The 23,503-nt window shown below is 35.6% G+C and overlaps 4 protein-coding genes across 4 annotated transcripts in view; 3 read left to right on the plus strand and 1 right to left on the minus strand.

Annotated features, from left to right (window-relative positions):
* LOC124448906 (cyclin-F-like) overlaps positions 1-9,765 on the plus strand; it is an 88,981-nt gene extending 79,216 nt beyond the window's left edge. Inside the window, exon 20 of the mRNA XM_046999855.1 lies at positions 9,289-9,765. Coding sequence (XP_046855811.1) covers positions 9,289-9,297 — 9 coding nt within the window. The 3' untranslated portion in view covers positions 9,298-9,765. The remainder of the gene's footprint in view (positions 1-9,288) is intronic.
* The window catches only part of LOC124448908, a 75,818-nt gene that overhangs the window by 48,105 nt on the left and 4,210 nt on the right, over positions 1-23,503 (minus strand). The window lies entirely within an intron of this gene.
* Positions 1-23,503, plus strand: part of LOC124448907 (ribokinase-like) — a 97,652-nt gene that overhangs the window by 43,706 nt on the left and 30,443 nt on the right. The gene's annotated exons all lie outside the window — the stretch shown is intronic.
* LOC124448910 lies at positions 18,165-22,778 on the plus strand. The gene is made up of 4 exons (XM_046999864.1): positions 18,165-18,482; positions 19,528-19,960; positions 21,417-21,602; positions 22,406-22,778. Exons 1-4 carry the CDS (start codon positions 18,408-18,410, stop codon positions 22,687-22,689), a joined length of 978 nt encoding a protein of 325 aa, XP_046855820.1. The 5' UTR covers positions 18,165-18,407; the 3' UTR covers positions 22,690-22,778.

The following is a 23,503-nucleotide window of genomic DNA, read 5'->3' on the forward strand; positions in this document are numbered from 1 at the left end:
AAAACATCGCAATATTTATCGAAACTAGATTAGGAAAACTATTTATTGGCATCACAGGGCTAAAAGAGCGACCACTGACAGACAATAATCTACCATATCATTCTTCCATACCGAGAGAAGTAAATCTGTTTTATGTATTCTGTTTAATGATTGTCATGATATATATTGTATATTTCTTATCGAAAATGAAATCACTGCATGTCTTTAGACTCAGTGTATGTATAAAAGTGCTTGCTTTTGAGCATTGTGTAACTAAAATTTTATGCTGGCGGATGTCAAATGCAATATACTGTATCATATGAGGATTTTTCCATAAGCACTATAGCAAGGCGATTCACGGTAACGTTCTGAGCGCTTGGAACGTCAAGTGAATGGGAGTTGTGTCTTGTGTAGTGAAACAAATGAAGTGAATAGTTTAAACTTGGGGATTATCGTTTCATGTTTGAGGATATAGATAGTCCAAGTTAGTGTAGTCTTGAAAAGGGTTGTTGGTGTTGACTGAAGTTTCCACATCCCTGGTACTCATGTATACTGCTGTATCCATGCACCACCTCCAGAAGATATATCAAATAGGAATGTTGTGTTTCAACATTTCTTTAAAGAAAGTAGACGACGATGAAAATTGTAAAGATTATGCAAGAATGTGGCTGGAGAAAGCGGCTTAAAGGCAGTACCTTTGGCGAAGTTTGAACTATGGAGATCGCGAGACCGATCTTGAGCCCGCGGTGAAACTACATCAGCTACGAAATCTTCGTGGTTGTGTGCAACATAACAAAGATGCCCAACTTGAACTTGCCCTTCATTACGCCACAGGAACGTTGGAAACATCGATAAAGTTACTGCTGTTAATTATGTGAAAGAGGTTTGTTGGTATCACAATTCACAGCGTTTGAATATTGACAATGATTTAAGATGAGATTTGAATCTGGGAAAATTGTTAGAAGGGTAGTGTTGTTGTTTTTTTGTGCATGGGAGGTAGTGGTTTGGGGTTTTTTGTCAGAGGGGTTGAAGTATTGCTTTTATGGCGGGGTTGAACTATTGCTTTATTTTGAAGGAAGATGTACTGAACTGTTGTTTTATTGAGGGGTGAAGTATAGTTTTATTTTGAAGAGAAAGTTCACTTAGCAATCGTTTGTATTCATCTTAAATATATTTATGTTAATTAATTTCTAGTTCATGGCATCCTCTCTGCCCTGTAGACGTCGTGGTATTTTAAATATCAAAATGAGGTCACACGGCCGATGAGGTAATGAGCGTTTCTCTGAGCATGCGCTGTAGCTCAATGGGTTGTCATTTGACTGTAACAAATATTTGTATTGTTTATACAGGTATATTCTTGTTGACTGGCTAGTGGAAGTTTGTACTATGAAGGTAAGATTGTTGTTGTGTTTCATTTTCCTTTGATTTATTTAGGGCCTTTATTTACGTGCAAATCTTTTCGAAGTAAAGGTTTTCTAGGATCAACATTTCGCCAAAGTAATTCCTTCCGATAGCTTTGTAATGTAAACAAGATTCATTTTTACCTTGATGTGAAATTGTTTCTTATGAAATATTTGAAGTTTTGAAAAACTCATCAAACGCTTGTTTCATGATATTGTTATTTCTCGTCCACATTCATTTTCCCAAATACACATTTTGCGCGAAAATTCTCCCACCTACCCTCAGAATTTTTTTTGTGAGATCTTCCATCATTGATATTCTTTATGTAGAATTTCACTAGTCATGTTCTGCATGCCGCTGTTTCCTACGTGGACTTGTATTTGTTACGGAGAAAAAGCAATCGTGGTGAACTACAACTGTTAGGAATTGGATGTCTGCTTATTGCTTCAAGGTACGTAATATTAGCGAGCTTTAGCAAGAGTACGATTACAAGTACGAAGTTTGACCGTGCAAGGGAATGGCACGAGGAAGTTGGTAGTCGTTGTCGCGTCGTCAAATTGTTGTTTTGAGCTGTAAACAACAGAACGAGCTTTTTACTCTAAAAAAACACCGCATTTTGAGAAGCTGCTACGGCTTTATTTGTCAATGTAATAATATCGACGAATCGGTAATACTGAATTAGCGATGGTATAGGACTGTTCAGAGAAGAAAATATACCACTGAATGAATAATTTTAAATGCCTTATACCACTGGTTGAATAATTTTCAATGCCTTATACCAATGAATGGATAATTTCAATGCCTTATACCACTGAATGAATATTTTCAACAATTTCAGATTCTACGAGAAAAATATTGTAACAATTCGAGAGTCATCGTGGCTGACAGACAACACATATTCATACGAACAAGTTGTAAGGTAAATCGTCCATCATCACGAGAATTATCATTTCGTATTGAAATGAAAACCTATCGCCATTTCACCATAGCAACGGTTGTTTTTCATGGTACAAGTGACGAGTATTTAATTTTATTTAATCCGAAAACATGATTTTGATGACATTTTTCAAGCTTGAAATCTTTCATAAAACCTGGGCCGTTTGAAATGTGGATAGTGTTATCCATTGGATAGAAAATTTTTTAAACGGTTAAAAAACTTCTTAAAAAGGGAATTATAAGGTTTGGACTTAACAATCACTGAAGTAAAATGTTGCTTATTTCCACGGATAACGCTATCCAACTTGCCCCAGTGTTTGAGATTTTCATCTTGTGCATCTATCTTAATTTGGTAGAAGAGTGGATTTTCTGTGCAGTGCTAGCAAAGTGCTGCTCTGGGTTGCTTTACGTATTTTAATTCATTTGTAAAGTACACTCTTACCTAGTTTTACTTTACAATTCTCCCGATGGATCAGAGATCACTTTGTAAGCCGGATTATCTATTTTAGATTAGATTTTGGTGTCTACTTAGTATATGTTACCGCGTCATATCAGACTTCTAATCTTCCGTCCGAAAGTTTTTTACTCCCAGCCATTCATAATGTTGCTATATACTTTTAATAATTTTCGGTATTTTCTTTCATCGTTAGAATGATAGGCGAAATAATGAGTTGTCTTAAAGGAGAAACTCAGGTATGTTTCACGTAAGATTTTACAATCTTGACTTTTTATCAATGAAGTTCTAATACACCTTTCCGACGGTAGACACACATGTAAAAATACGACATCAAATTACAAAATTCGGACAATAAAATGGTTGGACATAGTATTGTTTATGTAGAATAGTGGCAATAAAATGGTTAGGAGATGCTTTTGAGTTTTGGGCATTTGTGGATCTGATTCTAGTTATTCAGAACGATTGATAAAAGCAGAAGACATAGCAGTAAATAATTAACATTTTACGTTAGAAAAGCACAACGATCGAAGGAAAGCTTGAATACAGGCATGCTGTCGCGCTAACGACTTTTTTTGTTACTATCCAAAATGAATTAAAATTTTATGACATAAGGGTTCAATTTAGACCATACAAATGGCTTGGCTTATTAAATATTATTTTTGCAAAAACTAATATTATATAAATCCCTTTTATTTTAATTAAATAAATCCCTTTTTTTTGGATGAAGCCCATGGGTGCTTTCGTTGATCATGAGAGAGTTACATTGTATAAGGAGGCTCTCGTTCATCACGAGAGAGTTATGACATTGTAAAAGGTAATAAGTAAAAAACGTATAAGCATGTTTAGGCCCCATGCACGTGTATACGTTTCTACTTTGAAAACGTAACGTTTTCGTTACGGATACGGGCGTAACGTCCACATGTATCCGATGCTGTGACAAATTAAGACAAATTTTGAAAACAAAATTTCCGTTTACTGTTCATGCTTGCGATACCCTAAGATAGTTGAGCACTAGAGCGTAGCATGTTAATTAAGGGAACGAGATAATCCTTGTTTCCATAAAGCCCGTGGATGGTTTGCTCTTGATATATGAGAAACAGTAAATTGAGAGTTAAATCAGAAAGATATAAACCAATAAAAGTTGTATGGAATATGTTTAAGTTGTCATAAATTATAATTGTGAGAAAAAAGCCCAGTGTAAGAAGAAGTTACTTGAAACATTGCTTGGTTTATTTTATTAACATTGGTTTATTTTTAAACAAAAGATAAATTGAAAAGCAAAAACTCCATTTTTGTCCATTGTTCCCGATACCCTCTTAAGCGTAAGGCACTAGAACGCCGCATGTTAACGTTTCGGGGAGATTTCGGCCCCTCCACGGTATCCTACTTGGGAGATGCCAAAGCAAGCTTCCGCCCATCAGACCCTGAGATCACCTGCTATAGGTTTTGCTCAGGTAAGCAGGGAGAGTGCGGTCGCGACCGAAGTCTGGGCCCCTAAGCCACTACATACCTAATCGCACCCAGCTTCCACTGCTAGTTGACATCTACTATACCTAGTATTGACTTTTATATATATATACAAAAATTCAGAGGCTTACGAAAGTTGTGGTATTAAGTCATATGATTTCTTTAATAATTTGCAACTAAGCGTGGTAATTGCCGCGAAAGTAGTGCATCTAGTTAGTGGGTCTAGTTAGTCGTTGCCTTGACTATTAACAATTAGTCAAGTGGACTGCGCATGCTCAAGCGCATGCGCAGATGATTTCTCTATTAAATTGTTACTAAGCATGCTATTTACTTCGAAATCAGTGCTAGTAGATGTAGTTGGTCGTTGCCATGACCATGAACTTGAGCAGCAGGTCAAGCTGACTGCGCATGCGCCAATAATTTCTCGAAAATTTGTGACAGAGCGAGATAATTATTCCATAATCGGTTCTAGTATGCTTTCATGACCAAGAACTTGAGAATTAGTGGAGTTGACTACGCATGCTCGGATTTATTCTCAATCAATTTGTGATGGAGTGAGCTCTGAAATTGTTCTTTGACTTAAGCATGTTTTGGAAAATGCATATCAAACTCATCAACACTTTTACGGTACTCTTAGTATCCGTGACAACGTTAGAAATGTTTTTATTTTCCTTTCTAACTTTGTATCTGCATATTGCATGTCATGTTCAACTTTCCTTTGATTTGACGGAAAATGCTTTTAATTACTATTACACCTTTTGCCTTTATAATTAGTCTTTCTGTATTTCTAAAATAAGATGTACAAATGCCTCAAGAGTCTTTTCTATTTTGTTGCCATTATTCTACATATACAATTCTATGTCCGACCATTTGATTGTCCGAATTTTGTAATTTAATCTCGTATTTTTGACACGTGTGTTTACCGTCGGAAAGATGGATTCTGAGCAATATTTGCATCGACCAATCCAAGAACATCAGCATTTTCCATGATGTCATCTTGGAAGTTACCGGTGCTAGATAAACGTGCATTGCCCACTCTGAAGACTGGCGATGACTTCGTCTTACCGGCTGAGTTTCATATGCATACATCTATACTTTATGTAACTTGCGTTGTAAAGCTTACTAGTTTTATTTGTGGTTAAGCGCTCAGGGCTGTGTGTGTAGCATTTCGTAGTTCATGTTGGGATAATATTCATGCTCAATTAACATAATCAAGGCCATTAATTGCCAGCTTAAGGATGAGATGAAAGGGATTTTGGGCAGTTTAAAAGTTTCTCCAACGAGCAAGTGCAAATTTATACCTCGCAACATCGGTGATTGAAAATATTTAGCTTAAAATTTGAATTTTGAGAGTTGTGGTATTTAGATTTCCTCATTTGTAGGTGCTAACAATTCCAAACTACGTGAGACTTTGCTGCAAACTTATGAAGGTACCGCAAGTCGTTTTAGTGTACAATTGTCTTGTATTTTGCAATAGTCTTTCTACATTTACAATAGTCTTTATCTCTTTTTACAATAGTCTTTCTTTTTTACAATAGTCTTTGTCTTTTTTACAATAGTCTTTGTCTTTTTTACAATAGTCTTTGTCTTTTTTACGATAGTCTTTGTCTTTTTTACAATAGTCTTTGTCTTTTTGCAATAGTCTTTTTTTTACAATAGTCTTTGTCTTTTTTGCAATAGTCTTTATACATTTTACAATAGTCTCTATTTTCTACAATAGTCTTTATGTTTTACAATAGTCTTTCTATTTTACAATATTTTTTGTATTTTTACAATACTATTTGTCTTTTCAACAAAACCCTTTCTATTTTAAAAATTCCTCGTTTGACTGATACTTTCCATTCACAACACTCTCTGACGTACAAAAGTTATTTTTCTTTTAACTATCCATTCCTGCATAACTAGCACTTCAATGTTCATATTTTTTTCAAAAAAGTTACTTTAATCTGTCGTATGCTGCAGGTGGAGCACAAAGTGGAGTATTTAGCAAATTACATCGCAGATTTGTCTTTATTGCGAGTCACTGCGAGCAGGTACAAGTAAGAAAACGCTTTATTCGTTCAACTTATTGCATGATGCAATGGTCGATATTGTCAAGAAAATTTTTTATCTATATTGTAGCTAAAGCCGTTCAGAAAAGCGGCATAATGTCACAGTATAGAGAACATACAGCAGGGCCACTCCATTGAATTTTTTCGTGCCACGCATATCTTACTTATTATGCATGCGATTACCATATTGCCAGCCAGTAAATTGCATTTTGTGACCAATAGGATTGACGATATGGCAAACGGCAGCCAGTAAACTAATTAGATATACAGCAGCCAGTTGCACAGTGAAGTGGCTCTTCTGTATATTCCTACACTGTGATATGTTGTAAAAATTCCGTTCTACTGCAAGATTTTTCATGTCAATAACGAATGGTCCAGTACATGCACAACGTGCAGTAGAGCTCCGTAGAAATGTTTTAAAAATGTTTTTAAAGTAAATAGATGCCTGAGTCAGTGCATCGTTTAAAGCTTGTGGAAGTTGATTGTCCAGGTTAATAAAATCCTGAGAAAAACTGTTCGGTGATGGTTGAAATTGACTGACTTATCGATCTCTCTTAGCGGTAGTCATGTGATCATTCATTGCAATCATTGTCAACAGTCCTTCGTTTTTCTCTTATCTAGACGATCAACTTTAACATAAATATTTTTTTTGCACTGTGCAGAGGAACCAGAGCCCCTGCATTGTAACATCACTTGCTTGATGTTAGTTGTGAAAGCGTGTTGCATGCTTGCAAATGTTGATTGTTTAGGTCAGTGCCGTCTTGAGAAGGACGGTTGGTGTTAGTGTTAACATCCTTAGCCGAGTCAAGGCTCTTGAAGTGTTGCTTCTGAAGATGACTATCGCTAATGATGTCGAAATGTCAGTGAACACCAACATTCCTTCTTAGGACTCCACTAGCATTGACGATAAACATTTACAAACATGTAAAGACCATTTAAACCATGTACTTTATTACTGTAATAACGTGCTGTTTTTGTGTAGATATTCGTGTGCACATGTTGGTTTTTGTTGTACGTTTTTAGCTCAATTGATATACTATCCTGGTAAGAGTCATGCTTATAGATATTATTTGTTGTTTACGTTTCATTTTATACATTGCACTGTGTTTTTATGTCTTGAATAACAATCTTTTTTTGTATCGTAGAGACATTTTGGTCCCCAACTTGGGAAACTTATGTTCCTTTCGAGAAAAGTACTGTTTTGGGATGTATGAGTTTCCTTATAGACTCTTGGTAGGTTTTTAACTTTGGAAGCATAGAGAGAGTAGAATAAGCTGCAATCCTTTGACTTGCATGGCAGCCACTGTCATTTAGCATTCGTGTATGTTTGTACTCTTGAAAAAACTTCATTCTCACAGCATGCGAATTGTAGCTATTGCAAATTCCAAGCATGAAGCACCTTTCTTTACGTCTAAATACGCCTTCAATTACTGCGGAATCATGCAGTTCTTTGATATACACGTTATGGTATTTTGAGGAGGTTCCTAAAATATTTTTAAACAGGGAATTGTGAAATGGCCAGTGTTTTTAATGCAATTATTTGTTGAGAGGTAGTAGTTTTTATGGTTATTGATAACAATCATAGTTATTACAGACGACTACGTAACCACTCTATCAAAAAAGAGGGATTAGATTTTAATGTCTATACTCTGAGTTTCCATATTAAATTTTTAACACTCTTTGCCTTCATTTGTCATCTTATTATGCCATTTCAGCTTAACACAAGATTGCCCTACGGACAAACAAAATGGTCGACTGAAAGCCGTCAAAGAAAGGTTGGATAAATTGATCTTTTCGACATGATATAAAGATCGTTGTGATGCCATTTGCTACTTTATCACTAAATATTTACAAAAATGTAAAGGGATGTTCACATGAGCCCGCGGTAACCGAGATTCAGCGAGGCGTGAAATGATTTTGAGTAATTGAAAGGAGCATAAACTTCAAGCGCAAAACTTACAACCTTTTCTTAAGCGTCATAAGTCATTTTAAGTGTAATTTTCGAATCAGGCTAAATTATTTGTATTCATTGTAAAGGTTTTGTAAATTTACAAAGTCAGAGCATAGAGAAATTGCCCAAATAAGTTTTTTGTTGTAAAGCATTTAATCTTTGCCAAAAATGATTTAGCGCTTCGCTGAATCCCAGCTAGCGGGCTCATGTAAACAGCCCCTAGGACTCTTTGAAGATCATTGATCATTGTTTCCATCTTCTTATTTTACCTTATAGATATGAATCGGAGAAGTTTTCCGAAGTTAGCAAATTGAAGGTGCTTGATTTTAAATGCAATTTTTCACCGTGTTTTTTTACAGGGACCGCGGAAGATTGATAATCTTGATGCGCATATTCATTTAATCACAAATAATTTCAATTAAGAAATGAAAGATGTTTACCGTGTTTCGAGTTGGACCTTTGAGAACTCGAGAAGCAGATCAGTGCAAAGCAGAGACTCTTTCTCCCGAAGGTTTTTTTACTTTGCATAAATCTTTGCAAGCACGGTAAACATATTTTGTAAAAGTACATGTATAAATGAATATTAACCTCAATTATCAATCTTTCGCTGCTCCTGGCTACGAATCATTGGAGGGAAGGCTGAAAGATCGTAGTGTTTTCGAAAATTTCATTTGTTTGGATGCATTAGACATTTTTGAATGTTATCTGTGATATTTTACAGTTACCGCCGAGCGAGGACCTAAAAGATTTAATTATGCGCGTTCGCTTTTTCGACGAGACTGCCGACCACATATCGGATGAGACTGCGTTGAATTTGACCAGCTGCAGTATAGCGTCAAGTGGCTACGATGGTGATGAGGAGGATATGGGTGAACTTGGGTCAGCGATGATGATCAAGTATGGTATGGAACGATACAGAGTCAGATGAAGACGAGGATGTGTTTTCTAAAATAAGGCTCTTAAAACTTGTAGCACTCCAGACCAATTAGGTGTAGATGATATAGAGCGTTCCACACCAAGCTTCTTAACACCCAGTTGGTTTCAAGTTGTCGTGAACCAATCAAATTTGTCAAATAATGAAACTTTATCTGTTGGACACAATAATGTTGCATCTAGTGGCGACCACGTGCCTTTTAACTCAACTTGCTCACCTTCAAATGTTCATCGGCGACCTTTGATTGATGTTAATCATAGACGACATTCATCAGGAAGTGTGGAAAGCAATGGGAAAACAAATGCACATTTCAGGCCAATTTATGCATCAAGTAGAAGAGCTGCATCCGAAAATATGGCAGTCAATTATCCTTAAATTCTATAATTATAAATTTGTACATATACTTGTATGCTGTAAACTTAGTTATGTATGTTTTTTAATTTAACAAAAAATATTCAAATTTGTAAGATAAGCCAGAAGTCATCTATTTTACCTAGATGTTCTCGCTCTTTCCAAAAGATTGTTATACACTTGTAAAAAGACAAATTTAGGTGTTTCAATAAATTCAATAAAATTTATCTAAAAATCATTTTGGTAGAGTATTTTTCATTGCCCATAAGAAAATACCACATTTTTATAGAATCATTGGCAGCTAAATTGATAATAGTGGGTGGAGGCACAATAAATATCTAACAGAAGGACCACTCGGCTAAAAGGGCTAAAATCGTGGCATATTTTTCACTACGCATGCGTGATTTCCCAGCAAGATAATTTCACAAAATCAATATGGAGTTGTATTATAGAGAATGTTATTTTACTTATAATTCACGTTTAAAGCAAACGTTTGCCGAAATTTTTACAAGTAATTATCATCTTGTGAAGAAGATGAGCCCAAGCTTAGTAGTTAAGATACGATCTAGCGGAAGGTTCCGACACGAGTAGACCTTCCGTTAAGATGTATCTATTCTGTGGTGGGTTTAATATTTATAGATGCATGTAATCAATAAATAGCAATTGATTTCAAAAGGACTTAACTTGGAAGTGTGCATTATGAATATTCTCTCCCTTAATTACCAAGCTAGCAATGACACAGACAATATAATGAACAATTCGTTTATCGGTTTATTCATTTATTTATTAAATGAACCCAGCACACAGATCACTTTAAATGTCGTCATTTGAATGTATATTATGAAGGAACAGTAAATTCAACTATTTCCAATGATTAATTTAATTTAAACACTTTCAACCCTTAAAAGTGAAAGACTTATGGCGAGCTTTGACCGTACACTTCATACAAATGTGTATGTTTTTCAGAGAAATACTAATGTTAAATAAAGTCATTGCAATAGTTGTGACAGAGGTTACAAATCAGTAAGTGGGTGGTCTATATTCCCCAGATTGATCACCAGATTGTTCAAATGGTTTCCCTTGATAATATCGTCATCGTTGGGTTGATCTGGGAATGAAGAGTATGGTGAATTTTCATATGGTTGTCGACTGTGTCCCCAAACTCAAAGTTGTTGCCACCATCGAACTCTTCTGAATGCCAAAATGTTTGAAAACCCTGAAATTATAGTGTTACATCTGTATTTATTGTTATCACTATGAAAATAAACTTTGCTAAAGTTGTTGATTCAAGAAAACGAAGATACTGTAAATGATACACACGCTCCATCCCTAAGCTCCAACAAGTATTGCATGTCACCATCAATAGAAAGTAATACTTGTTGATAATTATAGAATGAAAATATTTACCATTTATGGATGGTCTATTTCTTTGTGTTTCATTAAAATATTCTTGTCAGTCATAAATTGGTTAAAAAAGAATAATATAATTATACACTATTAATATTAGGTCATGCTTACCCAAGATAAAATTGAGAAAAGCTAAAAGCAATCGCTGCCTGAGCATTATTTTTCACATGTGATGGGAACTCGCCCTTGTCATTTTGCTTTCTCCACTTGTCAGTAAGATAACAAAAGCCTACAAACCACAGGAACGCCCAGAGACCAGAAAAGAGCAAGTCTCCCAAGTAAATGTACTTCTTCACTTCCATGTTAGTGATAGCATCCATGAAATAATCAAGTGCAAGGAATATTAGACAGGCAATGAATGCAATAACACCAATTGCTATTCCATAATTACAAGCACTACTATCGCCGCCGTATTACACATATCTTTCTATGATCTGACACTTTATCTTTCCTTTGTCAGAAATGCAGCCAAATACAATAATTGCAAAGAGCTAGAAAATTATTAAATATTTGTGAGATAAATTGACAAAATCATATGGCACTTGAATGCTTTTCCAATGTCCAATAGTCCAAGACCATGGCCATACCAGCTACTTTTAACAGACTGAAAAGACCAGACACCAAATATCATGTCCATAATGGAGACAGGGAGAGACTACATTGTCTTAGCCTTGTCTGCCAATAGTCCGGGGGCTGCTATTGCCCCCTACCTGCCCTGGTATGCCCATGTCTGATGTCAATGACTAGGGTGGGGAATAGTTAAATCATAATGACTAAAAAGTAAACGTACTTAACAGTCAAGCACATGTCTTTGGTTGTTAATTGTTGGTCAGACTCTGAGAGTCATCCGCGACACCATGAAGGTGTATCATTTATCTAGCACTTAAATCCTAACAATAACACTTCCTTACCCAGCTGCAAACAGAAAATAAATTTGAAGTAAAAAATTATTGTTCCTCGTTAATGAAAAGCCGATGTACTAAAACGAAAGTGGAAAACTATTCGACCAGAGATGCTTAAGCATATTTGCATTATTCGGAAATATTTTCTAATTAACGAAGAAATTTGGGCCACAAACTTTGCTTTCTGGTAACATCAGAACAACTGTTGCATCTTGTTAACCACTGTTCAACTTCTATACATCGTTTTCTGAATCCAGGCATCAAAAAGAAGAGCGCGAACATCAAAGTCCAAAAAATAATATTTGAACAAACATGGCTTTTGCCTTTTGGTCTTGGGCGAACATATTTCTACGTCAACATAAAAAATCTCAACATACTTACTATAGAAACAAGACGACATATAACATGTGGCTGCTTTAATACTTGGATAGGATCTGCCATAACGAAAAAAGTTGAAGATATAAACGGCTAGCTGAGTGCCTGCTTTCGTAGTACAGTTGACACGATGCTCAAAATAATTTGCGATTCAAATTTTTAACCTTGCCCGAAGAAAAATTTGAATTAAGTCATGCGTTACTGGCGCAACAGCGAATAAAACTTTCCTAGCTACGGAACTTAATTCTTTTTTGATGTGCAAAGTTATCGAGAAGCACGCTTCTTTCTTTCTGTGTAAGCCAGATTCTTCCAAAGTGCACGCTGCTAAATGACATAAGCATGTGATTATCTTTTTAATGTTTAACTGACATTTTATGTGATATGTCCATAGATTTGACGTATTTAGTCATGTGCTTTTTGAAAAGCTCTTGAAAATTGAGTAGGGACTAGTGGGTGATTCTTGGTAATTTGACAAAGAAGCATTCCGAAGATTGAACTAAATACTAGTATCGCTTGTGTTGGTTTTCCTCCAAAACTCAGTTGTCTTGCCTTCTGAAGGTGTTTTTACTTTTCGTATGATATGATTTTGAATTTCGAAAGTTGATTGCAACGACTGAAGTTTATATAATTACGAAAAGTGTTGTTGCAGAGCACTATATTGTCCATTGACCAAGATCAAGCATGAATAATTGGGCTTTAAAAGAACTTTCAGTGGGTAAGTTTGGGCAAGAAATTATTTCTCAAGCAAGTGAACTTTCTACCAACATATCAACTGATGAGATTTGCAGTCTGATTCAGGAAGATCAAAGTAAACATCGACTCATTTACGTTGTTGGCAATCCTGGATCAGGTAGAACAACATATTGCCAGGCAATTATAAAAAGCTTGATAGAAGGTTGCTATATCAAGGAATCTGAAGCAGTTTTCATAAAAATTGACAAGCATGACAATGTCGATTGTGTTATAAACTGTGCAATACAATTGGCAAGATCGAAAAAGAATTTCAATGATGTCATCATCCGTCTTGCTTCTCAAAGATTTTCTCTTGAGGAAAAAAGGCATGCAATAATTCTAGTTTTAGCAGTTTTAAATTGGTTTGTTTTGATGATCTTTTCAATGCTGAAAACCCAGAGATGTTTGACTTCTTACAGTCTGTAATAAAAGAACTGGAAACTACTGTTCTTTCTGTGATTTCCAGAAGTCAAAGGACTCCAGAATCAGGTACCAAAGTAATGGTTAATGGTATTAATGTTGACAAGATTACTTATCAAAAACAGTGGCAAGATATCATGTTTCAAAGTTACTTTGTGAAAGAGAAAATATTAAATCCAAAAGCTTCTAAAATGTTGGTTAAGGCATCAAAAATCCTGAACATCAAGGAAAATGAATGTATGATGGGCAGGAGTAAAACTTCTGTTGCAGATACATTACATGTACTCTGGGAATATTTAAGTATTTCTGAGAAATTGATTATGATACAACTGAAAGATTCAAGGTCTCTACCGCTGAAAGACACTTCCTTTCTTACTAGACTAAACGAACTTGGTTTAGTGGAACTTTCTAGATCTGAAATTGATGGAAAATATTTTGAAGAAGTTGCTTTGTTAAGTCCTTCTATTAATGAATTTGTCAACACAAGAAACATGGAAGACACAAACATGTTAAAGATTGATCAAAAATTTGACGTCTTCACGCTGCTGGATGAGGCTACTATCTGATGAGTTGGTGAGTCTCTTGGAAGATCTGAAAAGCAATTCATGGCCCTTTGTTCCAGAAAAGTGGTAAGTTGTTGAAAGAAGAGAATCAGCTGTGTTTGTTGTCAAAGGCAAATCTCTCTTATTTGACCTAATAAAGTAAATGGTTTGAACCTGAGAGTATCGTTATTATGTTTGTAAATGTAGATCGTCCAGGTTGGTATAGTCCTGAGAAGGACTGTTTTGTTGTTGTGGACTGGCGTTTCAACAACCTTAACGTCATCTTCAGAGTCAAAATGGCTCTGACTCTGAAGATACCTTTGACTGTGAAAATGACTACTGCTAAGGTTGTCGAGACATCAGTCAACAACAACAAAACAGTCCTTTTGGACTATATTAACTTGGACGATCTACATTTATTTGACCTAATTATTCGCCTTTTGTGTGACATGTTTATACATTTTGATTGTCTAGGTTAATGCAATCCTGCAAAGGATTGTAAAGAAACAATTTTAGATAGGGTTTTGTGAACTGTTCGAAAAATCACCAATATCATATAAGGTCATTAGTAAACATGAATTTCTGTTTAATTCAGGCAATATGTGGACAAATTTAATGCAAGCAAAGAGAAAAGTTTGAATGTAAAAGATTTGATTACCAAGAAATCAGACAATTTTCCACATTTGACTAATTTTGATATTTTACAGGTAAGATTTTAAATGCTCTTGGTTTTGACTTAGAAGGGGTGGTGATGGAAACTGTTCGTCACTTGTGTGTCTAATGCTCCTGGTCTTGACCTGGAAGGGGTAGTGATGGGGCCTTTGGGTCACTTGTGAGTCCAATGCTCCAGGCTTGGGTGTAGCAGTGTGCAAGCAGTAACAAAGCCAGTTCATTTCTACACATGCCATACAATTTTATTGCCTTCATTCATGGGAGACAGTAAATTAAATTACTTTTCTAAAGAATTTAACAATAATCAATTGATTGATTTTGTTTGGGTTTTCTGACTCTAATTATTACATGGCAAGAGTCACTTCCGGATAAATGGCGCGCTTTGATTGGCTCAGAAACATTTTTGCCGGTTCATTTTTTTCTCCTAATCAACCACGGTCCAAAACGCGTAATTTTACAGTCAAATGTAAACAAACTTCATAAAGCGAACAATAAAACGCAAAAACCGAAACAAAAACCATTTGCGAATGTGATTCGAAGGAAAACACTTGGAAAACAGTTAAACTGAAACCTAAACTTACAAATTTGAAACGAGTTTATTTTTTATGAACGAAAACTAGAAAAGCGAAAGCCAATCCGTAAAAACAGCAAGGACGAGAAAGAAAGCAAGCTTCGTTTCAGGTCAAATAATGCCATATAATAATCTTAATAACCTCCTTTCTCGGTCTTTACTGAAATATCGGACCTCTGTCTTTTGTACAAACCTTGCCCTACGGGCTCGGTCTGTATAAAAGACCTCGGTCCGATATTTTTCGTCAAGACCTCGAGCTCGGTTATTAACGGCTTAATACTGGTAATTCAAATTTTCCTTCCAAATGTGAAAATGAGAAGCCATCAAGTAGATTTATGTTAATTTATTTACTGCATGGGAGGTCATCTGAAAACTAAAATCAGACCAAACTAAACAGTGAATGACATTTTTGCCAATTGCTGCAGCTTTATTGAATTTATCAGTTTGTAGCAACAATCAAAAGTTTGCTTGCTCATTTTGATTTGAAAACTTGAAATGCATTTAAAGTATATGTTTTTAGAATTAAGAGGTGGCTTATGAAATATTAATGAAATAAAACGAGACCAACAAATGCTTTGCTTGAGAATTGAGTTATGAGATCACAGACCTTAATCAAATAGACACTCCAACCCAATCCCCTTCTCACTGCTGCACATCCAATCAGATCGCGGGAAAATCTAGGGTCACTCATGTGTTTCCTCACTCAGCATTATTCTAGCCAGTTGATTAAGTTTTGTGTTTGTCCCGTGTTTCCAACCACGCAGAGAACATGACGTCATTAATTGCTGAGTAGTGAATGGAGAATATTTCAAGCATTTCGATCATTTCAGTGTTTGGGAAAAAGTTAAAATCAGGTTAAAATGCCTAATCAACTGGCTGGAATAATGGCGGCCGATATCGCGCGTCAAGACATTCGCGAGGACAAAAACATCAAAGGTTCAGACATGTGTTACCTTTCTGTATATTCCTTATTTTGTCGTACTGGTAGTCAACAATCTTTATGAAATGAAAACAATGAACGAGTACTCGCATTTTGCATTAGCCTGTGCAAACCAAACTGAGCTCTACCATATTTTAAATCAATCAATCAAAGAGAATTTGCGAATCGATCATGAGTACATGTTAAAGGAAAATTTAAAACGTTTGTTTTGAATTTGTGTTTGGCATTACTGTTATTTTATAAAAAAAGTAAAAGATGTTTTTCGTGTTCGCACTGGCTTATGCAAACCTCGGAGACGTTTGTGAGAACTCTCTAGCATGTGCAACCCTCGACCTTCGGTCTTGGGCTTGCAATGATCTACTCTCGAGTTCTCCCAAAGGTCTCCTCGGTTTGCATAAGCCTGTGCAAACATGGTTTCATAAACATCTTTTTTTTGTAAATATCGAGACACAACAATACGCTTAATATACTGACCAACACCTACTGTACACTGATAAACCAAGTCGCAGCTAATGCATTCATTCATAAATAAATGCACATGGGTTCTTGGTTGAATAGATTGTAAAAAATAAACTGTACTCGCATTCTTCCATATCAATTCTAAATAATCTGCGCGTCAATAAACATTTCAATGTTCAAAAAAATACGGATGATGTCATGTTTATGTTATAAGGAAATTCTCCACCATTCTGTACAAAGAAAAGAGTACGAAAATATGGCAGCCATTCTGTTTCTTATCGACCGATACATCTATTGGCAGGAGGTTCTCAAACTCTTCTTGATATGGTTGATTTTATTATGAAAGAAAACCTGAAATACCTATTGCCCCACAGCTTCGTATCAGAAAGGCACGTGTTTTAAGAACTTCTGGAGACTTACAAGGTCGGTGTAGTAATTTGTCAGTGTCTGGCATGTATGGTGAAAACTATTTCTTTACGCTTTACAAATTCAGCAACTTTAGATTTTCTTGTTTTTGTTGCTCATTCATCACTACCTACACTGACACACGTTATCTTATTTCTTAAATATTTTAGATAGTATAAAGACTGTTTTGTTCTCTGTTCATTCATCACTACCTACACTGACACACGTTATCTTATTTCTTATATATTTAGTTAATGTAAAGACTGTTCTCGTACTCTGTTGTTCATTCATCACTACATACACTGACACACGTTATCTTTCTTATATATTTTAGATAGTGTAAAGACTGTTCTCGTTCTCTGTTGTTCATTCATCACTACCTACACTGACATACGTTATCTTATTTCTTATATATTTTAGATAGTGTAAAGACTGTTCTTTTTCTCTGTTCATTCATCACTACCTACACTGACAAACGTTATTTTATTTCTTACATATTTTAGTTAGTGTAAAGACTGTTCTTGTTCTCTGTTCATTCATCACTACCTACGCTGACAAACGTTATCTTATTTCTTATATATTTTAGTTAGTGTAAAGACTGTTCTCGTTCTCTGTTGTTCATTCATCACTACCTACACTGACAAACGTTATTTTATTTCTTACATATTTTAGTTAGTGTAAAGACTGTTCTTGTTCTCTGTTCATTCATCACTACCTACGCTGACAAACGTTATTTTCTTTCTTACATATTTTAGTTAGTGTAAAGACTGTTCTTGTTCTCTGTTCATTCATCACAACCTACACTGACAAACGTTATCTTATTTCTTATATATTTTAGTTAGTGTAAAGACTGTTCTTGTTCTCTGTTGTTCATTCATCACCTACACTGACAAACGTTATTTTATTTCTTACATATTAGTTAGTGTAAAGATTGTTCTTGTTCTTGTTGTTCATTCATCACTACCTACACTGACACACGTTATCTTATTCTTATATTATATAATAAGTTATATATGTATTAGATAGTGTAGAGACTGTTCTTGTTCACTATTTTTCATTCATAAATATGTTTACACGAGTGATTTGTTGAGAACTTCCTGCTTTGCCTTACATTACCATGTACTATAATACAATCACAGGCGCTGGAAGAATCCTTGACGCATTGTTGAACGAAAACAAAATGTTGGAATGTGGAAATACAAAGAAAACACGATCATGACCTCATACGGGGTGTTTGCGTTCAAATCAAAGGTGAGATCCAGTCCACTCTCGGTCAGTGGTACAACTCGGCAGTGCTCCTTCTCGATTCTGTTTACGTCTTAAAACCTTCCTAAAGTCGACAAGAAAGGTCTTTCTTGTAGTTTGGGTTTGTTGGTCAACACATTTCAACAGATCCCCATTGATGATTTCAATCTAATCTCACAGAAATATGATTTGAAAGAAAAACATCCCTATATGCAGGCTTATAAGTTTGCCATCGAGGCTGCAGATCTGGCGAAATATACACCATTATTCTTTGCTCGACACAAGGTATACACATAGTAAGTTAGTGAGTTGTATTTTAAAAGTTTTTTGAATGTTATGGTTTAATTTATGAGGAAAGCTCATGTAAACAATAGAAAAATTTTGAAAGCATATTATCCCGTTTTCAGTCCATGCTTCCTTTACACCGAGATAATTGAGCACTAGAGCATCGCATGTTGAAATTTCGGTGGAAATTCGGTTTATGCTGCGCTATGTCATTAGCAAGCTTGAGTTCATCGGTACACTTAGGTGGTGCGCTGGGAGAGTGCCGACGTCTGGACCTCCGCCACTGCAACTGTGACACTCAGCCTCCGGTGCTATTTGCATATACTATATACAGTAGAACCTGTATTAAGCGGTCAACCTTAGGGATTTCTCGTGTGACCGTTTAATGGTTGACCGCTTAATATAGGTTTTCAGGAAAATCGCCAGACGGGCTACGTGTAATCAAATAACAACACGATGCAAAGCAATTTTTCTTAGTTTCATCTGGAAATTTAAAATAGTATACATAATAATGTCACGGCTCAAACTGCTGAAAAATAATCAAAAGCGTGTCAACAGAGAAAGTGGTTATAACTTATAAATCCCGTGTATATATATATCCCTTTCTTGGAGATATGTTTTCATGTCAATGGCTGAAGGGACATAAGAAAAGTTTAAATTACTGTTGTAATTCGTCCACAAAAACAGAAAATATTGTTGCTCTTTTGAGTCATTACGGAAGATAAATACATAAATATAAATACATGTCCAATTGTACAATGAAAAATTAAGTTTGGGACATTCCCAAGGGACCAAGTGTCCGCTTAATAGAGGTGACTTTAATAAAAGTCACTTTAGTAGTACTTATACTATGAAATTTTCGGGACTTTGCCATATGACCGCTGAAAACAGGGTGACTGCTTAATACGGTGTCCCTTAATACAGGTTCTACTGTATTGTAAGCGAGCTATTTATTCCAAAAACAGTTCAAGTAGATGATTTAGATCCAATCTACGTTATCAACTGCACAGCGCTCTAAAGTTCTAAACCTTTTCACTTTTTGTAGCGTCGGGCAGGAGAAATGCTTTTTGAGTACTGGAAATCAAAAACAGAAGAGAATAACTCTCATTATCTTGAAAGCGCTCTGGTCGAACTGAAGGAAAGCTTGGCCGCTCACAAAAACTTGGATTCTCTAAAAAGCAGAGAACAGTATTATGAATTTATCAATGCTTTGTACAAAGCAAGTTGTGTATTACAATACAGCCAAACGAATCAAAGAATTATGTCATATTTGTTGAAGTCCTGTTCCATGACCTTGTTCCTTCATTATTGTCTTAATCCAACCACTATCACTCACAATGAATACAGTAAAAAGAAGATCAACGCGGCATTAACGATTCTTGACCTTCCTTCCTATGTTGAAATTGATCGTTTTACATACGGCACAACGGAACCGCTTTACTTGAGACGAAAAGAACTACGACTTCATGATAGCTGTGGTATTTATTTTATCGCTATTTTTTTTGTGTTGTTATAAACAAATCCTTTACTAAGCCCTTAATAACCGAGCTCGAGGTCGTTACGGAGAAATATCGGACCGAAGTTTTTTTGTACGAACCGAGCCCGTAGGGCGAGGGTTAGGGTTAGGGTTAGGGTTAAGGATTATTATATGGCATTATTTGACCTGAAATGAAGCTTGCTTTCTTCTCGTCTTTGTTGTTTCTGTACGGGTTGCTTTCATTTTCCTAGTTTTCGTCAGTAAGAAATGAATCTCTTCAAATTGTATCGTCTGGATAGTTAAACTGTTTTCCAATTGTTTTTCCATCGACTCATTTTCGTAAATGGTTTTTTGTTTCATGTCGCTGTTTGCTTCACGAAGTTTGTTTACATTTGAATATAAATATACGCGTTTTTGAACCGTGGTCGATTACGGGAAAATAATGGACCGGCACAAATGTTTATGAGCCTTTTGGCCGGAAGTGACGCTTGCCATATAATAATATAGGTTAATTTAAGTTATAATATATAAAGTGAAAATGCATGATTTGAACCCAGGAGTATCGTTGCATGTTTAGTGCAGTCCAGAAAAGAACTGTTGGTGTTAATGTTGACTGCTTATAATATGGTCAACCTGACATATTCTCTTCACGAGGATAACCACAACTTAGAATGTCCAAACGTCAGTCAACAACACCAACAGTGCTCAGGACTTCGCTATCCTGGACAATCTACGTGTCTACAAACATGTGAGACAGTAACGTAAAATCGTGTTTTACTTTCACATGATCTTGAACTTATGGAGTTATCCGACATTTATTTAAAGCAAACATTTAGTAGAAACATGTTGACATTGAAGAGGTTTGTCGTTCGTCTCACATGTTTGATTTAAGAATTAAAAAATGTTTATAGTTTGCACATGCTTATGCATACCAAGGAGGCCTTTGGTCGAGGGTTGCATCTGCTCGAGAGTTCTCACAAACGTCTCCGAAGTTTGCATAAGTCAGTGCAAACAAAAAAACATCTTTTATTTCTTTTATGAAATAATAATAATGCGAAACAGACAAATTTAAAACACAAGTTTTAATTTTTCCTTCTACATGTATTTGTGATTGATATGAAATTTTTGATTGATTGATTTTGATTGGTTGAGCTCAGATTGGTAGCTACAGGCTAAATGCAGACACGGCTATAGACCAATCTGTGGAACCGTTCTATTGTGTTATTTTGTAAAACATAATACTTAATTTGGTAATAATTATAATAACTTAATTTGGTAATAATTATAATACTTAATTTGGTAATAATTATAATACTTAATTTGGTAATAATTATAATACTTAATTTGGTAATAATTATAATACTCTATGTGAAATTTAGTTTGAAATCGATGATGTTTCAAGACATGAGAGTTTCAGCACCAGAAACCAAAAAAATTAATTGAATGTTTCCTTTTAGAAAAAGCTCCAATGGTTGATCGAATTTCGGAGACAGCAGAAACAATCAATACTCAATCTTCTGCTGAAATGGTTGATAGAATTTCCGAGACTACAGAAACTTTAACCATCGATACTCAATCTCCAGCTGTCACGCCATCTTTTTACCGAAGTGACTCCGATGACGAAGGGGATAACGATGTACATGGTATGTATCTTCAGTACATTGCTTGGTAAAACTTAATTGTATACTAAAACAGATGACCTCATCTTTTGACCGCTTCTGCTTCTTTGCAATTCCCTGTTATTGATTACTGCCCTTATTCCAGCGCGCGTGCTCAAACTGAAAATTGTTAACTCTGAAGTACGCCATGTTTTTCGCCTTTCTTCTTTCCTGATATCACGAATGGCGTATGTGAAGTTGGAAAATATTTTGATATATTTTATTTCCACATGCGTACGTGGTTCCAAGTCATCAACTTGTATCACCACTGCAATTTGTATCTTGCTAAAGGCTGATTTCCATTCAATGCAAATTGTCGCGCGATCGACTTTTTCCGAGCACTTTTTTTCCATTGTAAGCTCTCGACCGGAACAGTTTTACACTGCTAGACACAATTCAAAAGAACTTGATCGCGAAAAGTCGATCACGTGACAATTTGCACTAATGGAAATCAGCCTTGAGACACTTAACAAAGAAATTGAATCGTAATTAAATTGATTTAATTGTTTTTTCCCACCGTTGCCATGTGGCAACCAGCAATCACGAAACGAGTTTAAACTCATCAGACAAAAACATGTAATAAAGTGAATGGTTTGAACCTGGGAGTATCTTTAAAGTTTGTTGATGTAGATCGTACAAGTTACTAACCTGGACGATCTACATCCACAAACATGTAAAATACATGCATCTGAGAGACGGGGTCGACCTTAAAATCCCTACGGCTTGTCAAGGTATATGTTTGTGCAATGCCTTTCGGTAGAACTGACAATATCTTGTTTTCCCTTTAGAATGTGAAATAAGGTCGTATGACGCAATTCGAGCTCGCTGGCGAACTCACAGGACTCTTGTGTACATCGGGGAACCTCTGAGTCTCTCCAAAGAGAAGGAAGGAGCTTTAAGGGATCCCTACATGGTAGAATACCTTAGTCAGGATGAGCCTATGGGAAAGTATCTTGGAAAACAATACAAGAAGTCACGTGCTGTTGAGCAATACCTGGAGGATGTCACGTGTCAGATGACTGCCCGTTACTACGTAGGAATGTTTAATGAAGAATTGTACAAGAAAGGTTAATGAATTATTTCAAACACGGTATTTGCGGTGTTTAAAACAAACACAAAAACATCACGCGGAATGAGTTTAATATACATAGTTACTGGAAGTCAGACAACCGTCTTTATTCAATAAAATTTCAAAACTTCTAATATGCTTGAAGTATGATGATAAGTAGATAGCTTTCTCGATGAAAAAACTGTCTTTCAACTTGCTCATGGATTCTACCATCCTTTCTACAAATTGCTATCCATTTTCAGGAATTGAAGTCATTCCAATCCAATTCTTACCAGTTGTAATGCTTCAACTCTTCAAACGTGATGGTCAACCGACTTCTATGATTTACAATGTTGAACCATACATGCAAGGAAACTTTACCAGATTAACCAACAACTGGGACTTTGTCAATACAAATGGTGTTGGTTGTAAATTGGTGCTGGTATTCAGGTTTGTTGAAGATAAATCTAACGATTTTTCCCACAAGTTTCATTTTTGACTAAACCTATATTTTGACTTAACCTATTTATTGAACAAACCTACTTTTTGACTAAACTATTTTTTGACCAAATCTATTTTTGAATTAAACTCGGTGTATTTATCCATCAGATGTCTTCCATCGCTCCTGTTTTTCTACCAAAGTATTTTGTAGAACACTGAGAATTGTGGTGCCAGTATTTTTTGATAGCCTACTATTTCCTATTGTATTTTGTATGTTTAGAAGATCGTCCAGGTTGGTATAGTCTGAGGACTATTTTAAAGTTGTTGACTGATTCGACAACCTTAGCGGTAGTCATCTTCAGAGTCAAACCGCTAAGGTTGTCAAAACGTCAGTCGA

This window comes from Xenia sp. Carnegie-2017, unplaced genomic scaffold (assembly GCF_021976095.1).
Source record: "Xenia sp. Carnegie-2017 unplaced genomic scaffold, XeniaSp_v1 HiC_scaffold_23, whole genome shotgun sequence".
NCBI lineage: Eukaryota > Metazoa > Cnidaria > Anthozoa > Malacalcyonacea > Xeniidae > Xenia > Xenia sp. Carnegie-2017.

Bases quoted from the DNA above. Each gene is read 5' to 3' on its own strand.
- LOC124448910 (XM_046999864.1), top strand. From the start codon at position 18,408: ATGCAGGCTTATAAGTTTGCCATCGAGGCTGCAGATCTGGCGAAATAT. The intron at 18,483-19,527 runs GTATACACATAG...CACTTTTTGTAG, and splicing joins TATTCTTTGCTCGACACAAG to CGTCGGGCAGGAGAAATGCT. The intron at 19,961-21,416 runs GTATTTATTTTA...GTTTCCTTTTAG, and splicing joins ACGACTTCATGATAGCTGTG to AAAAAGCTCCAATGGTTGAT.